Raw genomic sequence first — 12,838 nt, 5'->3', positions numbered from 1 at the left:
ACAAACATAATGATAAGTGGGTTTTTGAGCCAAGGAGACCACTGTGTGTGGCTTAAAAGAGATGCAGGTCGTTGTACTCTGTAGTGGAGATTTGTTTAGCAGTTTCTTCTAGGTATTGCTATCTCTGAGGACGGTAGACATAAGCCACTCAATACCACTTTGCCTGAAGGATCTCCTTCTGGGATGTGTATTTAGCTATGTAAACATAGCTGCAATGACTCTTTCTGTACTTAAGCAGGAAACACTTTCATGAAGTACTGGCTTCTCAGAGATCTTTGCACATATTCGACATTCACTATTTTCATGGCAATATGGCAGCCCCTCATCCTGCCCTTCAACACCAGATGCTGAAACCAAAAATGTTTAAAGACAGGGGTTTAGGTATAAAAGTGAAAATATAAGACTACAGGTGAAACAAATATGAACTTAATCAATACCCCACTTTTTTTTTTTTTTTTTTTTCCTACCTAGAATTTCTAAAATGTAATCCATTTGCCAGAGCTACATGATTTGGTATTCAGTTTTGGTTTTCCACTAAAGATATAAAGCATAATGACAGGGAATATGTCAGAAAATATTCACTGAGCACTCAGTGGTGAACCTGTTATGTGACTAAGTGTAGGATTCATCCGTCCAAATTCATACTAAATATGTACATCTGAATACTGCATCTCCTTCTTCTGCATTTACTTATTTCTCTACGTTCACCACAATGGGAGATACAGTAACTAACTTTGATGCAGGGCACCATTCAGTTGTCTAAACAGAAGTGCCAAAAGCCACTGGAGATGCTCTAGGATGTCCAAGACAACCTTAAAGGGTTTTATGAGAATCAGACTTCTTTTGGATGGGCAGCTGTATGCCGAATGTGATACCCCCCTCCCCTGCGTCTAAAATGTCTATAGATGGCTATGTTTAACCAACTGAGCCTTAGCTGTAGATGTAGAATGTACAGATATGAAAAACTAAGTGGAATTAATCACACCTTACGTATCATCTGTTATTATCTTCTTAGGCTCACCACTTCAGCATCAGCATAATGTTACTTTATGTTGCATTTGGGATGGTGCTCACACTTAAGCTTATCATTTCTGATACAAACTGACCCATATAACTACTATAGCAAAGCAGATTAAATTCTGTTCTGCCAAAATATGAGCTCATCTGTGATTTTAAAAAAGCTGTACTGAATTGTTTTTAATGGATGTATTTTAAGGACTTTGGCCTTCATAGTTAAAAATGATCTCATACAACTGAGAAGGTGTAAGCACATTTTCAGTTTGTCATCTTTTTATTTTGGCTTTTCATTGCTTTTGATTTGGTTTCTTCTTGCATAAAGCAAAGTGGCTGTAGAAAAAGTAGCATGAATTTATGGAATTATGAGAATCATTCACTCTGCTTTACAAGGATAATAAATATGTATCCCTGCACTCCAAGGCACATATTAATCACTGAATGCCAGACGTTAGGACCCCATTGGACGGATTATTTAAATTTTTCACTATATCTTATTGTTTCTCCCACCTGAAAAGCATCAGGCAATGGTCATAGGCAAACTCAAATAGTGAAACAGAGACATTACTGTTTTGACAAAATCTATTCATTTTAGTTTTGAACCTTCTTCTCTCTTTCACCTATTGGAATTGACACAATCTGATACAATAGTTTATTGCATCCAAATTAAGATTTTAGACCTCATAGAAAGACACAAAGGGATAGGAATCAAAACCATTTTACAATATACAGTTTTAGTATCACTGGTTTTAGTATCACTGAAGCCTGTTTTCTATGCTAATTCATTAATTTCATTGATAGGGCAGCAGTTATATGTATGTTTATGTAACAATGTGTTCCATAATGCAAAAGCCTTCCTTCATTCTAAATGAATAATGTTGACTCTTCTGTTCTTTTCTCATGACCTTTGTAGGAAACAGAGCTTCACGGAAAGACAGCAAGTTTTAAGTATTAAGAAATTCAGCTGAATAAACTAATTCATAATTCAGATACGGTAAACCAATATGCAATGCTAGATAATTTATTTTTCTTTAAAATTAAAGCCTAAAAATCCCCAAAACTGCATTGGAAAAATGCTTGAAAATTTTGACATTTATTTAGGCTCCGTGGATCAGCTGTTAATTTCTCCTTCATTAAATGAAAACTAAACAAAATAAATCAGAGATACATTTTTCACTAGGTTGATTCCTGACTTAATTCTCAGCAGAGATATCTCTTGTATCACTGTTCACATCTTCAGAAGCAACGTAGTCAAAGAATGGTAAAGCAATGTAGGTTCCTTCGCTCTGTACTACTTGTTAGTGAAATCCAGTGGGGGTTTTTTGTTTGCTTGTTTGTTCATGACTAGTGCTGAATTGTGAAACATTCAATACGTATAGAATCACAGAGCCATTGAGGTTGAAAGGGACCTCTGAGATCATCCATTCCAAGCCCCCTGCTCTTTTCCATTTCACTTACTGTGCAATGGAGAGGGCAAAAGTTGTACTATATCATAAAAACACACAGATTTCCTGAACAGGGTGAATACATGCACTGCTATACTTGTACTATAAGAAGGGCATATGTTCAAGCGTAATATAGCATATGCTTTCTTTTTAGGAACATCCCTTAGCTTTTCCAAGTATAGATGCAGTCATAAAAACATGAAAATGGCCTCAAGAAATTAGTCCTTTGCCAGGTACCCTTCATAATGTAGTTCTTCTCAGACATCTTTTTCTCCCCTCCTTGAGACTTCATGGCCAACATCACAAGAACTTCACATGGAAGAGTCTTTGAATGATAGTAGAGGTAGTCCATTGTTTCTACTTTTCTTTCTAAGCACTGGATACTCATAAATATTTTATGATGTTTTTAAGATTAATGGCTTAAACACACTAGTTGGGGAATGATTTGATATGTACTGAATATTTTTTTTCTCACATATAGCTACTGTTCAGTAAAGGAATCTATATATGATTTAAACTAGGAAATGCAAGTTTTCACAGCAACCACTACATTTGAACTGAAGCATGCCTGAGGTATTTAAAGACAGCTCTGTGATCTAGTTAGTATAACTATATTTTGAAACATTTTAATGATATATTATGTAGTTAGGAATAAAACCTGGAAAAAAAAAAAAACAAAACAGTAAAAGAAAGGGAAGACACATCCATTAGAGGCTTTAAAAGTTCCAGATGGGAGAAGATTGGCCAATCAAAAAAGAAAGTTTGGTAACTAATATGTCATTTTGATTTATGGAATGACAATACAAAGTAAATATTTTTTTTCCTAGTCTTCTTTTTTGTTAAAGTCAATTAATGCATTTTTTTAAAACTTATCTGCATAAAGGCACTATTGAGACCTCATTATTGTGAATTGCAGGAATCAAACTAATATTATGTCTTCCTTCATACTACAAAAATATGTCGATATTAGTCAGTGTTGCTGTTTACCTGACACAGTAAGGAGATTGTCCTAGCTCTTGCTAGCTGCAAATTCCTAAACCCATTGCTTTGATATCACTGTTCCTTCATTGCTCTTAATTATTATGCTATACTTCTCTTTGCCTTTGCCTACAAATTCAAATTTGCATCCAAATTTATCTTCTACTTCCCCAAAATATTATCACTTCTTACTGACATCTATAAATTCATGACCAAGATGCCTACATGTCATCCTTTTCCAGGTATCTCATTACCGTAAATTACATTTCCAACTTCATATTTAAACAGTCATCTACAGCACATCAGGTTTTTGGTCTATTCATCTGAGCTTTATGTATTTCTTTAACCTCTCATAAAGCTTCTTCCTGACCTTTCTTAGAAATTTTGGGACAGAACTTCAACTAGTTATCAGTGCTTTTCTTTTCAGCTCGTGTGTTGTAAGATCCCAAAATTTAGCTCACATATAATGACTGAAATAATTATTTGCCTTTCTAAGAAGAATTTTGCGTACAACTTCACAGAGTTGTTGTCTTGTAAAAGTCACATTCTGCATTCTTTTCCTATCTGAAACACTGTCCCATCCTTACTCAAATTCTTCCTCATATTTGAGGCTCACAGAAAATGCTTGTGCTGTATTTTCAATCTTCCAGAACATTATAAGAATGATACACAGAGAGAAATCCCGTTCTTGCTCCTCTCTAAATCTTTGACAGGGTTTGTATCCAATGGGATTCCCACAGCAGCTCATTTGGCAGCTTCATTTTCCTTTGAAGACCCATGTTAGTTCTGATGTATGTTACTCAGTAGACAGAAGATAATACAGCAAGTGTCTGAAGTTAGACTACAGTTACACAAACACTTTCTGGTTTGGTTTCAAACTAGGCCATTATTAGAGGATGTTCCATTTAAAACATTTAAAATGCTTAAAGACACAGCATGGCCCTTGGTAGGCAAGCATCTACTGCTCAAAAGTCATAGTCCATTTTTGTAATATTTTGACAGTCTCAGTAGAAAAGCTCCACGTCAAATGAAAATCTTCCATGACTTTAGGTTTGACTTTTCAAATCAAGGTTAAAGGTTCTTGCTGAATATTGGAAGGAAATTGTACTGTTGCTGTAGCTATTCTGGAGAACATAAAAGGTCAACTCTCAAGGCTGCCAGTACCATCACCTCTCACAAGCTTTAAATATCTTTAAAAGATGTTTAAAAGTGTTAGAAATACACTGCAGCTGTTATACTATAACAACAGGCCATAATATTTATCATAATCTTTGGTGAGATTGTTTTACTGATTAATTTTTTCCAAGCCAAAACAGGCAATACTTTAAATTGCAGCCACTAACTGAGTTTCACAGCTGATGCTGGGGACAGGTATGTGATACTTGGCAGCTTTGCTTTATGCCAACATAATATTTGGATTTTAATTTCCAAACGATTTATCTTCTGCTCTGCTGCAATTCTATCTTTTCTTCAGAAAAAAAACTCCGAATCTCAGCTGAAACTTCTGAATTTTACCATTTTCCAATCAAAACAGTAGCTCTAGTATGATTTTGATACTAAACTGCACATTTATCAGAGATCATTTGAAATATTTGGGAACCTTAAATGTCTTTTCTATAACATAATTCCAGCTTCTAGCATGTGAGGAAACTAAAACCGAACAAGTTTGCTTTTGGTTTTGGTCTGTTCTGCTACAAATGTTTGGATAGCTCTCATTGCAAGTTTGCTGTGAACTATGAAATTTAATTTCATTTAGAGGAAATGATCATTTCCATTACTGATTATGATATATGAAAGATGACATATATGTTTAAATCCTGATGCATAATAGACAACAGAACCTACTTATTTAAATAGGAAATATAGCCTAGGTGTGGGAATTAAATTTATAGTTTCACTTATTAGAAGTAGCTAAAAAAAAAGGACATAGCATTTGGGGGGGGGAACACAGTTCTGTTAAAACAGGCTATTTTTTAGGAGTGGTTTTCTGTTCAGTGAGTTTTTCACAGTATCATGTCTAATATATTTTTTGAACTTCTCATTTCAGTATAGTCAAAGTTGTGGCATAGACCTATGATGCTGAATAGGTGAAAGGTTTGTTGTATGTTTACACTGCAATCCTAACAGTATCTTCATTTAATGTCAGAGATTATATTAAATTCTTTATGGCATTTTGATTGATCAAAGGAAAATGTATTGGTAGGTTTGAACATTTTTTTAAAATACTTTTCATGGGAACTTCCAAAGTCTGCAGTTTTCATTTGAGTCTGGAAAGAAGAGGGGAAAAAAAAAAAAGGAGAGATAACATTTCCCATAATTTTTTTTTCCTATTTTCCATAATTTTTTCAATGAAATTTCCACTAGAAATTAAACCTGACTCTCCAGTCAGTAACTAATATCTAGTCAGATTGCCTTCAGATTCAGATCACATATTCTAACTGAAGTGGGTTATTTCTTTAACAGCAAGACCTAGGATTATTTTCCTTTTTATGACAATTATTTTTATAATAAGTGATATCCTGGATGTTTGAGATAAGATCATATCTCTCACTACTGTGGTAGTGTATGTGTAAATACACTGGGAAAAATCTGCTTCATTATACCTGTAGCACTTGGTGAATTGCTTTGTTGTATAGGTGAGAGTTGAATTTTTCACTGTCTGTTGAAATTGGTCTTTTTAAATATGGGAAAATATCACTAATGCTCTGGAGCAATGACCCAAACCATTTTTTGTTGTTGTTCTATTTACAAAACTTCCCTGAAAAAAAAAGCCTTGATATACCCTCCTTGATGATCCACCAAACATCCATTCAGTGAAGTGTTGAGTGACTGATCTTTTTCTAAACAGGTTATTGAATGTGCATGATAAGGAGAAGTTGTATTCCCTCCTTCTCAACATCTATTGTCACTCTTCTTCCTTGTGTGTCCAGTTGTATTGTACTCATAGAGCTAATTTTCACAAATTCCAGGCAAGAGCACTGGATCGATAAATCCACACAAAATAGCAGTATATTCTGCTGTCTAAGTACAGCAGCAAAGAAGACAAATTCATTCTAGCAGGTTTTTCAGACAACATGATTGACTTTAGCTGACTCTTCCCTTAATGCATTTTTTCAAAGCTACAGGAAGGAGATTTGAGTACCTACAGCAAGTTCACAAAGAGCAGCTTTCAAACTCCTTTTCAAGAAAAGAGTATTTTCAACACAAGCACCAAAAAGTTGTTCTTTTTAAAAAATAGGAATCTCTCTAGCTTCTGTTAAACCAGCTTAACAAAGAGGATAACACCATGACTAAAATATTTATACTTCATCACAGTCCCTTTGAATACTAAAAAAAAAAGAATCACTAGTTTACTCATCTTTTCTAATGATACAGAAAGAAGTACCTAAACGATGAATAATAATGCAGAAACTCAGACTGTAAAATCAATATGTCAGCTCACTAGAGCTGAGCTTCTTTCTAATGCTGCTCTTCCAACAGTAGAGTTTACCTTCTGAATTATATATGTATTGACCTAATTACATAAATATTGACTTTGCTTTATATGAAGCCTTTTTCAGTTTCAGTGTAATTACAATGTCAATATTTGTTGCATGTAATAATACAGAATTTAGACTTGTTAATTTTGATTGATAGTGGCATGCCACAGTTATTATATGGGATAAGACAGTTAGTCTAGAAGTATGCATAGCAAATACAAGCAGCTGACAATGCTACCAAATCTGAATGTGTCTCCAAGACCCTCTGTTTCTGATTGTTTAACCGGGCAGAGGAAATAAAATGGGTGAGTACATCCTTGTTCTATACAAAGCATTGTTTTGAGATGGAGAAATATTTACCCTGATCCAAAAAAGTACAAATAGTCAGCCAGGAAAACAGCAGAAAAGTTCCTGTTTAAAGTTAGCTTTACAATTTTGCCTTACAATGTTGTAAAGTCTGTTTAAATTGTGTCAAAATGGAGGTTTTATATAGCAACAAGTATACTTTGCTGCATACCTTCCATCAGGTATACATTATTTTGGAATAATATTGGGACCCAGACACAAACAATTTCACATTAAATTATTTCCTTTTCCTTCAAATCCAAGCAAGATGTGAGCAGTGGACTTTTAGGTACTACTGGGACTTGCAAAACTGTTCACTTCAGTCTGCAAATGTTTTTTGAGATATATTTCTACAAGAACAACTTTGTTCAGAGCTGGCAGACCTCTGAACTACTTTCAATGATGAATAGCCGTATAGTGTAGTGTATGTTTCTAGATGCAATTATAAAGGATTTTGAATTTGGCAGTAACATGAGACCTAGAAACCAAACTGTGACAGTCTGTGTGCTGAGGATATTTAAATTTGTTCTAGCTATAACATGTTGCCAGTAGTGACAAGGCATGCATCATACTATATTTTCTTATTTGTCTCAGCAGGGATGCCAGACAAGACGAACCTCAGTGACGTAAAGCAAATCCATCAAACCAATGATGGCAGCACTTTAGACACAACTGGAGCAGGATGTACAACAATGGCTGATTATATGACATTTATGCTGATTAGTTTGGTAACACTGTTTTTCAGTCTTTGGTAACTGTTTAGCTTTGGCTTGATATATGTGTCTCATTGTCATCTGTTTATCCCCACTCACAAGCCTGGAATAAGGGATCTGGTGGATATAGCAATATTTATGACAGCTTGTATAATATCATCCTCTCTGATCTTAGGCCTGAATATTAACAAAGTTGTTTCTGTAATGTTTTTCCTGTGCTTTTTTTTTTTTTTTTTAACACCTGTATAACAAGCAAAATCATGTTTCCTTTTATAATATTTTATGTTAAAAATAAGTTGTCTATGCTAATCTTTCTCTTAAAAGCAATTTGTAAAAAAGAGATCACAGAATCACCGAGTCATGGAATGGGCCCCTGAAGATCATCTAGACCAACCCTGTGCTCAGAGCAGAGTCAACTAGAGCAAGCTGCACAAGGCCAAGTCCAGCTGGTCTTTGAATGTCTCCAAGTATGGAGACTACAGTCTCTTTGGGCAACCTGTTCCAGTGCTTGAACATTCATAGCAAAAAGTTTTTTCTTACATTTAAATACTATCTATTGTATTTCAGTTTGTGCTCATTGCCTCTTGTCCTGTCACTGGGCACCACTGAGAAGAGTTTCACTCCATCTTCTTTACTCCCCTTATCAGGTATTTATAGACTTTGATAAGATGCCCCCTGCATCTTCTCTTCTCCAGGCCAAACAGTCAGAGCTGTCTCAGCCTCTGCTTGTGTAAGACTTCTTCCCATACCTTAAAAATCTTCATGGCCTTTTGCAGGACTCTGCCCAATATGTCCATGTCTCTCTTGTCTTTGGGAGCCCAGACCTAGACACAGCACTGTAGATATGGTCTCACCAGTACTGAGCAGAGGGGGAGGATCACTTCTTTTGACCTGCTGGCAACACGTTTCTAATTCAGCCCAGGAAGAGGTTGGTTGTCTTTGCTGCCACGGCACATTGTTGGCTCATGTTTAATTTGGTGTCCATGAGGACCCCCAGGTCCTTCTCTGCAAAGATGCCTTCCAGCCAGCATGCACCAACATGCACTGGTGCATGGGGTTATTCCTCCCTCGGTGGAGGTCTTGGCATTTCCCTTTCTTGAACTTCATAAGGTTCCCATCAAGTAATTTCTTCAGTCTGTCAGGGTCCCTCTGAATCGAAGAACAACTCTCTGGTGTATCAGCTACTCTTCCCATTTTTGAATCCTCTCTGAGAACTTGCTGAGAATGCACTATGTTGCATCATTCAGGACATTAATGAAGAAATGAGAGTATCAACCCCTGCGGTAAACCAGGAGTAATAGGTCTCCGTGTGGACTTTGTGCTGCTGTTCACAGCCCTACATATAACTGATAGCAAGCAATGAAACAGTTGCTCAGCACTTTATGAGGTTTGTATTTGAAGTCCTGCCTTCTGGCATGTGATCCCTGTAGAACAGAAAATGTTGAATTTGTCCTTCTGTCTTTCTCCAAAAAGGAAAAAAATCCACAGTGTAAACTCAGCTAATTTTAGTAGGAATTACTTCTCACAGTTCAGAAAAACTATGTATTAGATACTGTATATGTATATGCAGATATACATATAAATGCATTTTATCTAGAGATAACAGCAAGGTTAGGATTCAATATTGGATTAAGGTATCTTAATCTATATGTCTACATTAAGATACTTACATATGTGCTATATATCTGTTATATATGTCTATATCTCTAAGTTGTCACTGCAGTCAGTGGAAATACAGGGTAACATTCAATTGCTAAAATACCAGCAACAAGTGACAGTTAAGATGCTGTAAAAAAAACCACCTGGTGTCCAGCTACTGCTTTGAAAGGCCTCAGGTCTTTTTGTGGGCAAGTGGCCAGAGCTCTCCATCAACACAGTCATTGAAGCCTATTGCTTTATTCAGCTCGTATGAAGACAGACACCTAAGAAAGCAACTCAGTTCCCCAGAACTAAGTGTCTGGTGCCATCTAAGATTTCTTGGAGTATCCTCATGGGACTGGCATATATGGTGCAGGACTTATGGGAAATTCCAGAGGCTTCCTTAAATGGGAGCCATCTGGAGTGGCAGCTGGTAACTAAGTGGGATGTCCTTGTGTATCTCAAATAGATCTAGACATGCATATGTGGGCCCATGAATCGTATGCTGAGTCTCCATCAGTAATATCGGGAGCTTAGATATCTGGTTGAAGTGGTGACACATGAATGCAAATCTGAACTGCAACATGAATCCCAGCTCAAATTCTTATGCTTTATAAGATGAGGCAAGCTAAAGTGTTCCACAGTACTAATGGCACATTATATATTACTGTTATAAGATTTGATTATCCTGCCATGACTAATTCCCATGTCATTTTAACCAGAAAGTGTTTAAGAATATTTTGTAGCTATTCCTCCTTTACAGTTCTTTAAAAGAGAAAAAAAAATAAACAGTACAGTATTGTATGCACTCATACTGTACCTAGAACTCTTCCTAGACTGTAGAAGAGCTAATTTTATATGAGATTAATATAAAGAAACATATGCAAATATTTTTATTCCCAAATGCATGTGTTAGTCATTAGTGCACACAGTATAACATAGAGGTAAAAAGATATAAAATTTAGAAAAGCAAGTGAACACTCCTAAGAGAAATTCCATGCCCAGATAAACATCATTAATAGGCATGTGTGCCAGTGTGTACATTTCACTTGACCTCTTTTTTCTTCTGCAGGTTTTGTAAAACAGTCTTTCAAATTCACTTCTCTTGCTGTCTCAGCATACACTGAAATTATGACACCAGTAATTCAGGGAATGAAAATCTGATTTCATTCTTTTCCTTTTTCATGCCAGCTCAAACCAGTAATCAACCTACTTTGGCAAAAACTTTTTTTAACAATGACCAGTATCACTCACTTCAAGGAAAACGGAATAAAACTTGCAATAGGAGATTCAGAAATGGAGAAAAAATTCCACCAATACTCATTACTTAGAATTTTATTTATATCCTGAAGCCCTTTTTTTCCATTCCTCTCTTTCATGTGTTGTTCAAGACCTTACTGATGACACCAGGTAGTCAAGGAGATAATAGTTTATTCTATAGCACCTTGGAAACACAAGCCCCATTTTCAAACAATGATAGTAATTAGGTCCTACGGCCTCTTCAGGTATATGTTAATTACTAGTCTGTGTTACTCCTCAGGTTTTTCATGGCCTGTTCCCCTTATCTTCTACACTGCACCTGCAAAAAATAATTTCTAAGATTACTTCTGGAGTGGAAAATTAGGTCTCTCTTTCACAGACACATATGAACAAACTAGTGGCAACAGGAATTCAACAGTGGCAGGTCTGGAGATCTCCAGAGTGAGGCTCTCACTGGACCCTGGGCCATGAGACCTCATTCACCCTCCTGTCTCATCTGTTTCTAGGCATCACCACACACTCTACATCATTGCTTAGACTCCTATGTCTGCCAGGCTGCATCACTGTTCTTTCATCACATCTACCATGCTATAAAGAAATATTCTTGTTTCTTAAAGAACTACAAAAAATCATTAAAATGGCTCAGAGCAAGGAGAAGAAAGCCAAGGCTGTTTGGCAAGGTTACCTTGCAAGGGAGGTACCCTTGCAAGAAACTGTGGGAACAAAGAAGGATGTTGAAGTGTAGCTCCAAGTTTGGCAACTGGGGGAAAAAAAAAAAAAAAAAAAAAAAAGAAGGGTTGCCTGTGTCAAAGCCAGCAATGAAATGAGGAATAGCACTGAGCAGAAAAATGCAGAGTATGTTAGAGAAGCCAGGAGGAGAAAAAGAAAAAAAGGCTAAGCTGGAAGTCATGACAGTACAGTGTAAAAACATCTGTATCCACATAAAATTGTGGACTGTATGCAGTATGTATGTGAGCCACTCTGAGTCAATTGCCTTGGGATGCTGAGGCTTTTCCCAACACCAGGTCATACAGGCAGCACAGGGCTACCACTGAGCTCCCCAGATGACCTGAGAAATAGCACGTAGCTCTTGGTTGCTCTGAGTACTTTCATTTGTTTTTACTCAGACATTTTTAACAGTCTAAAACTTCTCCATATCCCCCAAAACCTTTGGTGAATGAGATTTTTGTTTTGTTTTGCTTTCTTTTAAATGCACTTTTTATGTATTATAGCTGATATGGTTTAAAGTAGGAATGCTTTACTCAACGTGTACCATTTTTCAGACAGACACTCATTCAAATACTGTTTATACTAAAATTGCAATGGATATCACTATTAAAGTTGTGTAACTGGTCTCAGTACAATAAAAAAAAAGCAGCAACCATAAGGTGAGAGAGCTTTGTAGGGAATAATTTCTTCGAAGACAGTGTAGTTACTTGTAAAACAATATTTCAGAAAAAGAATAATTCTAAAAAATACAACATTTTAAAAAAAAGATAATATCTTTAGCAAGATCAAGCTATTCTTCTTGAATGTCCATTTTTTATTTTCTTTAGGTGTACCTGTATGTTTAAATGTACCTGTATCTCCTGGGAAAAAAGTACTGAAGTACTTTTTCTCATAACTAATGTCCTAGCATTTTAAATAAATATTTTAAGGTGACAGCCTTCCTAAGTGTAACTGATGAAAGAGAACAAAAAGAATTTATTTCCTTTGGAAGCAAATTATATTGTTCCTTTCATGACTCATAAAAGATGAAGCATAACTATAGCCATGTAACAGGTTATCTTGATCTTTCTCTCTTTCTATAGATAAATAAATACACATATACATCGTTTATTTCTCTATACCTGTATTTTTATATGTTTATTAAGATAATATTCTTGTTCAGGTTATAACAGGGTTTAGATTAACCTATCAAAGATTTCAGGTGAACCTTAATATTTCCCTGGCATCTTTGCAGGAG

General features: G+C 35.9%; 1 protein-coding gene across 2 annotated transcripts in view; it reads left to right on the top strand.

Moving 5' to 3' along the window:
• Positions 1 to 10,329, top strand: part of GPC5 (glypican 5) — a 768,836-nt gene extending 758,507 nt beyond the window's left edge. The window contains exons 8-9 of one of the 2 annotated variants that reach the window (XM_087758947.1): positions 7,856 to 7,989; positions 8,751 to 10,329. In XM_087758947.1, the coding sequence (XP_087615073.1) occupies positions 7,856 to 7,989; positions 8,751 to 8,816 (200 nt within the window). In that variant the 3' untranslated portion in view covers positions 8,817 to 10,329. Of the gene's footprint in view, positions 1 to 7,855; positions 8,170 to 8,750 lie in introns of those variants that run through there. The other variant, XM_087758946.1, reaches the window with a different exon arrangement.
• The last annotated feature ends 2,509 nt before the right edge of the window (positions 10,330 to 12,838 follow it).

The sequence above is a fragment of the Nipponia nippon genome, unplaced genomic scaffold, assembly GCF_047370975.1.
Source record: "Nipponia nippon isolate SJK-2023a ecotype South Korea unplaced genomic scaffold, ASM4737097v1 scaffold_2, whole genome shotgun sequence".
Lineage (NCBI taxonomy): Eukaryota > Metazoa > Chordata > Aves > Pelecaniformes > Threskiornithidae > Nipponia > Nipponia nippon.
The sequence above is the reverse complement of the archived record's forward strand: the minus strand, read 5'-3'. Positions and strand labels throughout refer to the sequence as shown.